General features: G+C 50.4%; 1 protein-coding gene across 1 annotated transcript; it reads right to left on the bottom strand.

Annotated features, from left to right (window-relative positions):
• Window positions 1-6,388: 6,388 nt before the first annotated feature.
• LOC136627244 (resistin-like) lies at window positions 6,389-14,187 on the bottom strand. Its single transcript, XM_066602174.1, has 3 exons — window positions 13,974-14,187; window positions 13,765-13,842; window positions 6,389-6,749 (listed from the first exon to the last, which is right to left on the bottom strand). Exons 1-3 carry the CDS (start codon window positions 14,173-14,175, stop codon window positions 6,616-6,618), a joined length of 414 nt encoding a protein of 137 aa, XP_066458271.1. The 5' UTR covers window positions 14,176-14,187; the 3' UTR covers window positions 6,389-6,615.
• Window positions 14,188-14,429: the final 242 nt, after the last annotated feature.

Here is a 14,429-nt window from a genome sequence, read left to right as displayed (position 1 = left end):
TAAGCGAAGTCAGCCTCCAACCACAGGCCAATAAGCGGCACATTTAATTACAGCGTTCTGTTTCTGCACTACTGCTAATACACCATGCTGAGGGGTAGGGGTAGGCCTATAGGACGTGGACGCAGGCGAGGACGTGGAGGCCCAAGTCAGGGTGTGGGCACAGGCTAAGCCAGTGCGGTGGCCAGGGGTAGAGGCAGGGCCAGACCGAATAATCCACCAACTGTTTCCCAAAGCGCCCGCTCGCGCCATGCCACCCTGCAGAGGTCAAGGTGCTCTACGGTGTGGCAGTTTTTCACAGAGACGCCTGACGACCGACGAACAGTGGTGTGCAACCTTTGTCGCGCCAAGATCAGCTGGGGAGGCACCACCACCAGCATGCGCAGGCATATGGTGGCCAAGCACCCCACAAGGTTTGACGAAGGCCGTTCACCGCCTCCGGTTTGCACCACTGCCTCTCCCCCTGTGCCCCAACCTGCCATTGAGATCCAACCCCCCTCTGAGGACACAGGCACTACCGTCTCCTGGCCTGCACCCACACCCTCACCTCCGCTGTCCTCGGCCCCATCCAGCTATGTCTCTCAGCGCAGCGTCCAGACGTCGTTAGCGCCACTGTTTGAGCGCAAGCGCAAGTACGCCGCCACGCACCCGCACGCTCAAGCGTTAAACGTGCACGTAGCCAAATTCATCAGCCTTGAGATGCTGCCGTATAGGCTTGTGGAAACGGACGCTTTCAAAAGCATGATGGCGGCGGCGGCCCAGCGCTACTCGGTTCCCAGTCGCCACTACTTTTCCCGATGTGCCGTCCCAGGCCTGCACGACCACGTCTCACGCAACATTGTACGCGCCCTCACCAACGCGGTTACTGCCAAGGTCCACTTAACAACAGACACGTGGACAAGCACAGGCGGGCAGGGCCACTATATCTCCCTGACGGCACATTGGGTGAATTTAGTGGAGGCTGGGACAGAGTCAGAGCCTGGGACCGCTCACGTCCTACCCACCCCCCGAATTGCGTGCCCCAGCTCTGTGGTGGTATCTGCGGCGGTGTATGCTTCCTCTACTAAACCACCCTCCTCCTCCTCGTACGCAACCTCTGTCTCGCAATCAAGATGTGTCAGCAGCAGCACGTCGCCAGCAGTCGGTGTCGCGCGGTGTGGCAGCACAGCGGTGGGCAAGCGTCAGCAGGCCGTGCTGAAACTACTCAGCTTAGGAGAGAAGAGTCAGACGGCCCACGAACTGCTACAGGGTCTGACAGAGCAGACCGACCGCTGGCTTGCGCCGCTGAGCCTCCAACCGGGCATGGTCGTGTGTGACAACGGACGTAACCTGGTGGCGGCTCTGCAGCTCGGCAGCCTCACGCACGTGCCATGCCTGGCCCATGTCTTTAATTTGGTGGTTCAGCGCTTTCTGAAAAGCTACCCACACTTGTCATGCCTGCTCGGAAAGGTGCGCCGGGTCAGCGCACATTTCCGCAACTCTAAGACGGACGCTGCCACCCTGCGGACCCTGCAACATCGGTTTAATCTGCCAGTGCACCGATTGCTGTGCGACGTGCCCACACAGTGGAACTCTACGCTCCACATGTTGGCCAGGCTCCATGAGCAGCGTAGAGCTATTGCGGAATACCAACTCCAACATGGGCGGCGTAGTGGGAGTCAGCCTCCTCAATTATTTACAGAAGAGTGGGCCTGGTTGGCAGCCATCTGCCAGGTCCTTGGAAACTTTGAGGAGTCTACCCAGATGCTGAGCGGGGATGCTGCAATCATTAGAGTCACCATTCCTCTGCTATGCCTCTTAAGAAGTTCCCTGCAAAGCATAAAGGCAGACGCTTTGCACTCGGAAACGGAGGCGGGGGAAGACAGTATGTCGCTGGATAGTCAGAGCACCCTCATTTCTATATCTCAGCGTGTTGAGGAGGAGGAGGGGGGGGGGAGCATGAGGAGGAGGGGGAAGAGACAGCTTGGCCCACTGCTGAGGGTACACATGCTGCTTGCCTGTCATCCTTTCAGCGTGTATGGCCAGAGGAGGAGGAGGAGGAGGATCCTGAAAGTGATCTTCCGAGTGAGGACAGCCATGTGTTGCGTACAGGTACCCTGGCACACATGGCTGACTTCATGTTAGGATGTCTTTCTCGTGACCCTCACGTTACACACATTCTGGCCACTACGGATTACTGGGTGTACACACTGCTCGACCCACGGTATAAGGAGAGCCTTTCCACTCTCATTCCCGAAGAGGAAAGGGGTTCGAGAATGATGCTATACCACAGGGCGCTGTGGACAAACTGATGGTAAACTTCCCATCCGACAGCGTTAGTGGCCGAAGGCGCATTTCCGCGGCCCAGGTAGCAGGGGAGGCGCAGAGATCAGGCAGCATGTACAGCCCAGGCAGGGGACCATTATTCAAGGCCTTTGCCAGCTTTCTGGCTCCCCAGCAAGACTGTGTCACCGGTCCCCAGTCAAGGCTGAGTCGGCGGGAGCACTGTAAAAGGATGGTGAGGGAGTACGTAGCCGATCGCATGACCGTCCTCGGTGACGCCTCTGCCCCCTACAACTACTGGGTGTGGAAGCTGGACACGTGGCCTGAACTCGCGCTGTATGCTCTGGAGGTGCTTTCTTGTCCTGCGGCTAGCGTTTTGTCAGAGAGTGTGTTTAGTGTGGCTGATGGAATCATCACAGATAAGCGTACCCGCCTGTCAACCGACAGTGCCGACAGGCTAACACTCATCAAGATGAACAAAGCCTGGATTTCCCCAGACTTCTCTTCTCCACCAGCGGACAGCAGCGATACCTAAGCAATACGTAGGCTGCACCCGCGGATGGAAGCATTGTTCTCTATCACCATCCAAAACGGGGACCTTTTAGCTTCATCAATCTGTGTATAATATTCCTCCTCCTCCTCCTCCTCCTCCTGCTCCTCCTCCTGAAACCTCACGTAATCACGCCGAACGGGCAATTTTTCTTAGGCCCACAAGGCTCAGTCATATAATTTTTCTAAACAATTTTTATACGTTTCAATGCTCATTAAAGCATTGAAACTTTCACCTCAACCAATTTTTCGTTACACTGGGCTGCCTCCAGGCCTAGTTACCAATTAAGCCACATTAACCAAAGCCATTAATGGGTTTCACCTGCCCTCTTGGTTGGGCATGGGCAATTTTTCTCAGGTACATTAGTACTGTTGGTACAGCAATTTTTGGGGGCCCTCGCCTACAGTATAATCCAATTAATTTTTAGCCCACCTGCATTACAGCTGACGTTACATCAGCTGTGTTGGGCAATGCAATGGGATATATTTATGTACCGTCGGTGGGTTCCAGGGAGCCACCCATGCTGTGGGTCCACAGGGAGTTGTAACTGCATGTGTCCACTTCTAAAGAACCCCGGTCTGACTGGGGCATGCAGTGTGGGCCGAAGCCCACTTGCATTAAACATGACATTACTACCTCAGCTGTGATGGGCAATGCAATGGGATATATTTATGTACCGCCGGTGGCTTCCTGGCACCCACCCATGCTGTCGGTCGACAGGGACTTCACAATAGGGAGTTGTACCTGCCTGTGTCTATGAATTAAAAACCCCGGTCAGGTTGGGGCATGCAGTGTGGGCCGAAGCCCACCTGCATTTAATCTGACGTTAGCTCTGCTGTCCAGGGCACTGCAATGGGATACATTTATGTACAGCTGGTGGGTTCCAGGGAGCCACCCATGCTGTGGGTGCACACGGAATTCCCATTGCGGAGTTGTACCTGCCTGTGACTATTTATAAAAATCCACGGTCTGACTGGGGCATGCAGACACCTTGACAGAATGAATAGTGTGTGGCACATAGGTTCCCCATTGCTATGCCCACGTGTGCAGCTCCAGATGGAGGTGGCACAGGATTGGATTTCTCATTGCTTCTGTACAGCATTGTGGACTATCGCCCCACCCCTTTTAAAGAGGGTCGCTGCCTAGCCGTGCCAACCCTCTGCAGTGTGTGCCTGCGGTACCTCTGGCAGACGCACTTATAAATAGACATGAGGGTGGCGTGGCATGAGGGCAGCTGAAGGCTGGGCAAGGACAGTTTGGTGTGCGCTGTGGACACTGGGTCGTGGGGGGGGGGTTGGGCAGCATGTTACCCAGGAGAAGTGGCAGCGGAGTGTCATGCAGGCAGTGATTGTGCTTTGTTGGAGGTAGTGTGGTGCTTAGCTAAGGTGTGCCTTGCTAATGAGGGCTTTTTTCAGAAGTAAAAGTTGTTAGGAGGGGGGGGGGGGCACTCTTGCCGCTATTGTGGCTTAATAGTGGGACCTGGGAACTTGAGATGCAGCCCAACATGTAGCCCCTCGCCTGCCCTATCCGTTGCTGTGTCGTTTCCATCACTTTCTTGAATTGCCCAGATTTTCACAAACGAAAACCTTAGCGAGCATCGGCGAAATACAAAAATGCTCGGGTCGCCCATTGACTTCAATAGGGTTCGTTATTCGAAACGAACCCTCGAGCATCCCGGGAAGTTCGTCTCGAGTAACGAGCACCCGAGCATTTTGGTGCTCGCTCATCTCTAGTTATGAATTTTGTATTGCATCCTTTATTATTACTTTTTACTCTGTTTGTTATTTTGAGTGTTTGCCATTTCTGGATGTTCAATATGAGAAGACAAGCCAATAATTTGGAGATGCTGCCCCTATGATATTAAAACAGCCATCTTAAAAAGCCTTTTTGATGTTAATCCGCCAAGAAGAGTTGAAGAATATAATGGATAAGTTCGGCACAGGTGGAATAGAACCCTAGAATGTACCATCATCTTATGGACTCTCTCGATGGACAATATCAAATGGGGGATTTGTGAAGATCTCAGGCCTGAATATGATTGTCTTGTCTACCACTTCTTGACACAGCTAAACAGGATTTTCTGGGCATATGGCGGGCAGTACAACTCAGCAAAATGTACTAATCGCATATCCTGTTTAGCTGGAACCAACAACATAATGTAACATCGGAATGTGAAAACACAAGTTACTGTTCATTCTAAGGGTGCATTCACATGAACGTATATCGGCTCGGTTTTCACGCCGAGCCGATATACGTCCTCCTCATCTGCAGCGGGGGGAGCCTGGAAGAGCCAGAAGCAGGAACTGAGGCTCCCGCCCCCTCTCTGCCCCATTTTCAATGAGAGGAGGTGGGACGGGGGAGGGGTTAAGGTCCGGGAATTAGCCCCGCCCCCACCCCGCCTCTCCCCATTGAAAATAGTGCGGAGAGGTGGAGAGGAGGCAGAGAGGGGGCGGGAGCTCAGTTCCTGCTCCTGGGCTCTTCCAGCCTCCCCCCCCTGCACATGAGGACAACGTATATCGGCTCCGCGTGAAAACCGAGCCGATATACGTTCGTGTGAATGCACCCTAAGAGTAACATTCATTGTTGGTTAGAGATGTTATGTAAAAACAAGCTCATCAGGCATAAAGCCCATCCTGCGTCATATTACTATATAAGTTGTGACATATGTAATAAAGGTAGATTGCTTTGCACATAGACCTGTCTGTGTCACTGCTTTCTCACGGCGGCCGCCATAACCACCTCTGATTTGGAGCCTCACAGCATATTAACGGAATGATTGAATTTCCCTAACACACTAATACATTATACAAAGCTCAGGCGTTCCTGCAAGCTCCGGATTTGGTGGACTGGAAGGACTTAGTTCCGTTCTCCTGCAGAGTCAGGTCACCTTCGGTGGTAATAAACCAGTAAATGGGGAAGTTTGGGAGGAGATCAACAGCAACTAAATGTTTGTGTTTTTTCTAACAATAAATTTATAAAAAAGGTGATAAAACGAGAACACAAGAGGCCAAAAATCAGAGACTAAACAAGAGACTACAGAGTACTTCTAATGGAGCAGAGTCTTGGGGAATACATTGTGGTATTGATACAACCACGAAGCTCCGGCTCACCGGGAATCAAAGCACTTCAGACACCCGAGGTTTTCACAGATGTCCAGCATGTTATATGAAGACGTGCAGTAAAAACATGCAGTCACACTGCTGGCCACATGGGCTCAAGTCTAGGTACATTCATACAAATACCGTGAATTCTACATGTATGATGCAAAAACACACATGAAGGTTCTAATGTTGTCAAAAACGCATATAGAGACCTGTGTTCTGAAGTGTACAAATACAACCGACTCCTGACAAATCACTACAGTAACACATGGCCTGATTGGTGCACCTGAAGCACTGCCTCTGGGCCCCTTGATTTCCAATACTCAAGGGGGCCACCAGCTCCCCGCTCTCCGGCAGGCCCCCAAACACTGGTCGACTTTTTTTGTGTTTTTAGTGTGAGGTTTAGCTCAGAATTTCCTTTAATAGGTTCAAGGGACATGTATTACTTTCATGCAACATGAAGCCAAGCAGCAAGGAATTGGTTTCAGTTGACACATGGTCAGGTTTATTAAGCTTGCAATCAATAGGAATACTAATAAAGGTTATGTTTTATAACTAGTGGTTCCTCTCAGTGATATATTGGATAGAAGGAAAGAAGCAGCAAGACACAATAATGGCACGTAGACAGATAGATGGATAGTATTGCATATCATAGCATATCATATACAGTGGATACAGCTTGTGGTCTCCAGCGCCAGCGGATCTTTAGCTGTAAGTTATCTTGCAGCACTGGGCTGATGTCCAGTCAATGTTGGCACACTGACAGTGGCAGGACCTCTGACCCTGGATATCCCATGAGCCGCAGGCCATCCCGCAGGAGCAAGAGACAGGGCTGTAATCTGCAAGGGATGGCAAACATATTGGTCCTCTTTATTATAACATGGAAAGCTTAAACATGGTCTACAGTAGAGAAGTCACTAATTATATACCTGGTGATCTACAGCAGTGAAGGCGTTACTAGCTATATACCTGGTGATCTACAGCAGTGAAGGGGTTACTAGCTATATAACTGGTGGTCCACAGCAGTGAAGGGGTCACTAGCTATATAACTGGTGGTCTACAGCAGTGAAGGGGTCACTAGCTATATATCTGGTGGTCTACAGCAGTGAAGGGGTCACTAGCTATATATCTGGTGGTCTACAGCAGTGAAGATGTCACTAATTATATAACTGATATTCTACAGCAGTGAAGGGGTTACTAGTTATATACCTTGTGGTCTACAGCAGTGAACAAGTTACTAGCTATATACCTGGTGATCTACAGCAGTGAAGGGGTCACTAATTACTAGAGATGAGCGAGCGTACTCGGAAAAGCACTACTCGCTCGAGTAATTTGCTTTATCCGAGTATCGCTGTGCTCGGGTCTGAAGATTCGGGTGCCGCTGCGGCTGACAGGTGAGTCGCAGCGGGGAGCAGGGGAGAGCGGGCGGGAGAGAGGGAGAGAAAGATCTTACCTCTGTTCCTCCCCGCTCTCCCCTGCAGCTCCCCGCTCTGTGCCGGCACCCGAATCTACAGGGACGACCACTGCGATACTCAGATAAAGCAAATTACTCGAGCGAGTAGTGCTTTTCCGAGTACGCTCACTCATCTCTACTAATTATATAACTGGTGGTCTACAGCAGTGAAAGGGGTTACTAGTTATATACCTGTTATTCTACAGTAGAGAAGAAGTCACTAATTACATACCTAGTGGTCTACAGCAGTGAAGTCACTAGCTATACACCTGGTATTCTACAGCAGTAAAGAAGTCATTAATTATATATCTGGTGTTCTACAGCAGTAAAAGGGTCACTAGCTATATACCTGGTGGTCTACAGCAGTGAAGAAGTCACTAGTTATATATCTGGTGTTCTACAGCAGTAAAAGGGTCACTAGCTATATACCTGGTGGTCTACAGCAGTGAAGGGGTCACTAGTTATATACCTGGTGGTCTACAGCAGTGAAGGGGTCACTAGCTATATACCTGGTGGTCTACAGCAGTAAAGAAGTCATTAATTATATATCTGGTGTTCTACAGCAGTAAAAGGGTCACTAGCTATATACCTGGTGGTCTACAGCAGTGAAGAAGTCACTAGTTATATACCTGGTGGTCTACAGCAGTGAAGAAGTCACTAGTTATATACCTGGTGGTCTACAGCAGTGAAGAAGTCACTAGTTATATACCTGGTGGTCTACAGCAGTGAAGAAGTCACTAGTTATATACCTGGTGGTCTACAGCAGTGAACGGGGGGGGGGGGGGGGGGGTACTAGCTATAAACCTGTTATTCTACAGCAGTGAAGAAGTCACAAATTATATAACTGGTAGTCTGCAGCAGTGAAGGGGTTTCTAGCTACTACATACCTGTTGGTCTACAGCAGTGAAGAAGTCACTAGCTATATACCTGGTGGTCTACAGCAGTGAAGAAGTCACTAGCTATACACCTGGTGGTCTACAGCAGTGAAGAAGTCACTAGCTATATACCTGGTGGTCCACAGCAGTGAAGAAGTCACTAGCTATATACCTGGTGGTCTACAGCAGTGAAGAAGTCACTAGCTATACACCTGGTGGTCTACAGCAGTGAAGAAGTCACTAGCTATATACCTGGTGGTCCACAGCAGTGAAGAAGTCACTAGCTATATACCTGGTGGTCCACAGCAGTGAAGAAGTCACTAGCTATATACCTGGTGGTCCACAGCAGTGAAGGACTCACTAGTAGAGATGAGCGAGTATACTCACTAAGGCACATTACTCAAGCGAGTAGTGCCTTAGCCGAGTATCTCCCCGCTCGTCTCTAAAGATTCAGGGGCCGGCACCGGTGACAGGTGAGTTGCGGCGGGGAGCAGGGGGGGGGGGGGGGAGTGGGGGAAGAGAGAGATCTCCCCTCAGTTCCTCACCGCTCTCCCCCGCCGCTCCACGCCCCCGAATCTTTAGCAACAAGCGGGGAGATACTCGGCTAGGCACTACTTGCTCGAGTAATGTGCCTCAGCGAGTATACTCGCTCATCTCTAGTCACTAGCTATATACCTGGTGGTCTACAGCAGTGAAGGGGTCACTAGCTATATACCTGGTGGTCTACAGCAGTGAAGGGGTCACTAGCTATATACCTGGTGGTCTACAGCAGTGAAGGGGTCACTAGCTATATACCTGGTGGTCTACAGCAGTGAAGGGGTCACTAGCTATATACCTGGTGGTCTACAGCAGTGAAGGGGTCACTAGCTATATACCTGGTGGTCTACAGCAGTGAAGGGGTCACTAGCTATATACCTGGTGGTCTACAGCAGTAAAGGGGTCACTAGCTATATACCTGGTGGTCTACAGCAGTGAAGGGGTCACTAGCTATATACCTGGTGGTCCAGAGAAGTGAGGGGTCACTAGCTATATACCTGGTGATCCACAGCAGTGAAGAAGTCACTAGCTATATACCTGGTATTCTACAGCAATGAGGAAGTCATTAATTATATAGCTGATATTCTACAGCAGTGAAGGGGTTACAAGCTATGTACCTGGTGGTTTACTTCACTGCCATAAACCACCAGGGATTTAACCCTTTCAATGCCCCAATATATCTTCTGGAATACTATCTGCACTACGAGCCTCAGCAGAAAGGCAGCAGGATCTTAGGGAGGTAAACAAGTGGCCCCGGGATGACATAGTATTCGAGACAGCGGACAGACAGTCGGTGATATTTTGAAGGATTTGTTCAGAGATCTCACGAGAGGAGGTGTATAGTTGGATGTCGACAGCGTAGAGATGGTATTGGAGGCCAGATTTGTGGATGGTTTGTCCAATTGGGGCAGTATAGATAGAGAAGAGAAGGGGACCAAAAACTGAGACCTGTGGGACCCTGACAGCGAGAGTAAGTGGAGAGGAGATGGTGCCAGTGAAGGAGGCACTGAAAGAGCGGTCAAAGAGGTAGGAGGAGAACCAGGATAGACCAGTGTCCTTTAGACCAATAGAGCAGAGCATAGTGAGAAGGAGGTCATGGTCAACAGTGTCAAATGCAGCAGACAGGTCAAGGAGGATTTGCCGTCATCAGGTCATTTGATACTTTTTTGGGGCCAGTTTTGGTCGAGTGTAGAGAGCGGAAACCAGACTAGAGGGGGTGGGGGCTTGAGGAGTGAGTTGTCAGAGAGAAAGCGTGTGAGGCAGGAGTAAACCAGGTGGTAAATAACTGCGACATGCAGTGGCAGTGGGCAGAAGGGTCGCAGGGTGTGGACTTCGAATGACTGGAAGATAAGCGAGGGAGCTGAGGGAATGACCTGGAAGGTACAGTTACGCGAGAGGATGACGCCTACTCCTCCGCCACACCTGTTGTCCAATCTGGAGGTGTCGGAGAACTGCAGGCCATCATAGGACAATACAGCGGACCGCTGTATCCAGGTTTTGGTTAGGGTGAGCAGGTTGAAATGTTTGGTGGTGAAGAGGTCATGGATAGTTGGCAGTTTGTTGCATGCAGATTGGGAATTCCATAGGGCGCGTTTGATTGGGGCAGGGGGGAAATTTTGGTAGATATCAGTATAGTGTGGACCTGGTTTGGGGATGTCCCCTGCAGCTAGGAATAGCAGGGTAGCGAGGGTGAGCAGGTGGGTAGGGGATTTGTGTTGGTGGCTGAGGTGTTCTTGGTGGAATGGGGGGAGGGGGGGTGATGGTTGGAGGCATCTGAGGAAGTTGAAGAGTGTGTGGGAGCTGTGCATGGGTGGGGAGAGCAGTAAGGGGCTGATATGGATGGAGTGTGTTGGGGTTGGGCATTGGAAGAAAGTGTTAAGGCTTGAAAGGAAGCTAGCGGTGGAGATCAGTGCAAAGAGGAAAGTATTTTCCTCCAGGCTTTGGACGGTTGGGGATTTTAATTCCTCTCCTGCTCTGTCGAGCTGCGCTGTAAAACTGCATCATTTGACTGCATCATAAGTTTCTGGACATGCCATGTGAGACAGCTACATGCTAACTGGCTCAATTATCATACTCAAAGAGTGGTCATAAATGGCTGTACATATAAGTCGAAGAATGTATTAAAGGGGTTCTGACATGAAAAAAAAAAAAATTGTACTCACCTTGGCTGGCCTGGCCCGATCGCCAGGCATGTCCCCTCCAGCCGGCATCTTCTTCTGTGCCTTTAAAGCAGAGCAGGAGCGGTCAAAAAGACCGCTTCCTGCTCTGGTCCGTCCGTCAGGCACTTCCGAGGTCAACGGACGGACCGCACAGTGCTTGCTGTGGGCGGCCCGTCCGTCCTGCTGAACTCCGGAGTGCTGAGCATGCGCAGTGGAGACGCGGCCCGTCCTGACTCCTGTCAGAGGGCACCTCTCCACTGCGCATGCGCGCGATCCCGGAGCGGCGCGGCTGCTGGAGGAAGAAGACTGCCTGCCGGGAGGCATACTAGCACTTTCTGCTTAGGTTAAGCAGCGCTGCTGATTAGAGCCATCTGATTGGCTCTTCGGCACCACGTGACTGCACAGCGTGCACCAATCAGGTGGCTCTAGTCAGGCTGCTTAACCTAAGCAGAAAGTGCTAATATGCTGCCGGGAGATGACCCCCCGATGTCAACAACAACAGGAGAACAGGTAAGTATAAGATTTTTATGCTTTAGCAGCCATTAACCCATGGGTTCCCTGGGTCCATTAGGCAGACCAGGGAACAATGGCTGCTAAAGCATAAAAACATCATTCATGTCAGAACCCCTTTAAGTGGGGCCCACAAGGCTCTGTCCTAGGCCCAGTGTTGGTCAACATTGTTATAAATGACCTGCAGGAGGGAATTGATCGGAAACAAAGCTAGGAGGGATAGCTAACACTTGGGAAGAAAGAGAGAGGGTACTCAACAAGATCTAGAAGAGCTTGAACAGTGGGCAGAGACTAACAGAATGGTATTTACAAGGAGAAATGTAAACTCCTAAATCTGGGCAAGAAAAATGAAAAAAGCATATAGAAAGGGAAGAATTAGGCCGCCTGCAGACAAGCGGGTCGGATCCGGCAGCGAGAATTCTCACCGTGCGATCCGACCCGAGCGCCTGCAGGGACGAGCGCGTACTCACTCGCGCCTGGCGGCCCCAGCTCTTTCATGTGCCGGCTGCCGCACAGCCGGCGCATGTGCACACCGGAGCCGGCGGCCGGGTGAGTGCGTGCCCCGCAGAAAATTAGGACATGCCGCGGTTTGTTTGCCGCGCGAGATTTCGTGCGGCCAAACCGTGGCCGTCTGCATAGGAGTGCGTATTTTAATGCACTCCTATGCAAACTTTCAGCGGCGGAAATCCCGCGGGAAATCCCGCGGCGGGATTTCCGCTCGTGTGCAGGCGGCCTTAGGCTAAGCAGCAGCTCATGTGAAAAAGACTTGGGTATACTAATAGATCATAAACTGAGTCAACAATGTGATGCAGCAGCCAAAAAGGCAAACACAATTCTGCGATGTATTAAGAGAAGCATAGAGTCTAGATCACGTGAGGTCATTATCACCCTCTACTCATCCTTAGTCAGACCTCATCTGGAATACTAGGTCCTGTTCTGGGCACCACACTTTTAAAAAAAAGACATAGACAAACTGGAGTAAGTTCAGAGAAGAGTTAGCAAGATGATGAGCGGTCTGCAAATCATGTCCTATGAGGAACGGGTAAAGGATCTGGGAGTGTTTAGCAGAAGAGAAGGCTGAGAGGAGACTTAATAGCTGTCTACAGATATCTGAAGGGCTGTCAAAGTGCAGAGGGATTAGCCCTATTCTCATCTGTACAAGGAAAGACTAGAAGCAATGGGGTGAAACTGAAAGGGAGGAGACACAGATTAGATATTAGACAGTGAGGGGATCAATGAGTGGAACAGGTTGCCACGGGAGGTGGGGAGTTCTCCTTCAATGGAGGTGTTAAAACAAAGGCTGGACAAATATCTGTCTGGGATGATTTAGTGATCCTGCACTGAGCAGGGGGTTGGACCCGATGACCCTGGAGGACGCTTCCAACTCTATCATTCTGCGATAAAGGTTTCCTTAAAGGGGTTGTCCCGCGCCGAAACGTTTTTTTAACCCCCCCCCCCCCCCGTTCGGCGCGAGACAACCCCTATGCAGGGGTTAAAAAAACAACCCGCACAGCGCTTACCTGAATCCCGGCGGTCCGGCGTCTTCATACTTACCTGCTGAAGATGGCCGCCGGGATCCTCTGTCTCCGTGGACCGCTGGGCTTCTGTGCGGTCCATTGCCGATTCCAGCCTCCTGATTGGCTGGAATCGGCACGTGACGGGGCGGAGCTACACGGAGCCGGCATTCTACACGAGCGGCCCCATAGAAGACTGCAGAAGACCCGGACTGCGCAAGCGCGGCTAATTTGGCCATCGGAGGGCGAAAATTAGTCGGCTCCATGGGAACGAGGACGCCAGCAACGGAGCAGGTAAGTATAAAACTTTTTATAACTTCTGTATGGCTCATAATTAATGCACAATGTACATTACAAAGTGCATTATTATGGCCATACAGAAGTGTATAGACCCACTTGCTGCCGCGGGACAACCCCTTTAATGTCATTATCTTCTCCTGTTAATATATATTAGGGTTTCAATGTTCCTCCTCCCCTCCTGTATCATGTCCCCCTCTCTCTTCTCCTCTAACACATAAAGGTTTCCATCCTGTTCCTCCTCATTAAATATAATATATAATTTTCCATCATGTCTGTCCTCTACCCTCTCTTCTCCTGTAATATACATACAGGTGTCCATCATGTCCTCCTGTCCCGATAGAGATAGAATCTCCATCATACCGCCCACTCTTTTCTTCCTAACACACACACACACACACACTAGGGGTTGCTACGTTTACCATTGGGGTGTCTTGCTCCATCACCTCATCTCTACCCTTGACACATATAGGAGACTCTGAATATTGCTTCATTACTCTGTACAGTACCTGTTGGACATGAGACCAAGGCTCCTTTCTGATTAACATCAATGCACGTAATCTTACTTTTCTGCATGATGGTCGTAACTGAAAAAAGATGAAGAAAACCAGAATGAGGGTCCCAAGAGTTATGGAAATAAGGAACCTGCAGACCCCACAGGTGACCTGGAGGGCTTGTAATTTCTGTCCATAAATATGGAAGGTATGAACTTACTGACCCATTGACTGAAGGAGACTGGTGAGAGAGAGGACGTCATTGAGGCAGCATTGTCCTGTACTTGTGCTCTTGTCTGAGAAGGCTGCCACGGCCATCACAGACAGGATGATGAGGGACAGCCACTGCTTCATCGTGATGCGCACGGTTCCAGCAAGAGACAGAAGACTCTGGAGGCGTCCTGTGAATGATAAACCCTGGGACATGACATAATGTGACTAGAGATCCCTACTGCACACAAAATTAGCTGTGTAGTATTGCCACCTATAAAGTGTTTTAGCATAGTGGCTCAGACCTAAAGGCTCAGCGGCCAGAGTGCAAAAACTCAGCCTGTGGACCCCCCTCTCCCGACCACATACATTATTAAGAAGCTGCATGCACTATTAAAAAAAACCCGCGTGTTTTTGATGCATTTTATAATTGTGTGTAAAGTGTGAAATTCTATACAGTATATAGAGAG

Source organism: Eleutherodactylus coqui, chromosome 5, assembly GCF_035609145.1.
Source record: "Eleutherodactylus coqui strain aEleCoq1 chromosome 5, aEleCoq1.hap1, whole genome shotgun sequence".
Lineage (NCBI taxonomy): Eukaryota > Metazoa > Chordata > Amphibia > Anura > Eleutherodactylidae > Eleutherodactylus > Eleutherodactylus coqui.
This window is presented reverse-complemented; position numbering and strand designations above follow the sequence as displayed.

What these genes read in the sequence shown, in the direction of transcription:
- LOC136627244 (XM_066602174.1), bottom strand. Translation starts at nt 14,175, where the DNA reads ATGTCCCAGGGTTTATCATTCACAGGACGCCTCCAGAGTCTTCTGTCT. An exon ending in CAGTCTCCTTCAGTCAATGG is followed by an intron (nt 13,843 to 13,973) that starts GTCAGTAAGTTC and finishes ATCTTTTTTCAG; the next exon opens with TTACGACCATCATGCAGAAA. An exon ending in CTTGGTCTCATGTCCAACAG is followed by an intron (nt 6,750 to 13,764) that starts GTACTGTACAGA and finishes CATCCCTTGCAG; the next exon opens with ATTACAGCCCTGTCTCTTGC.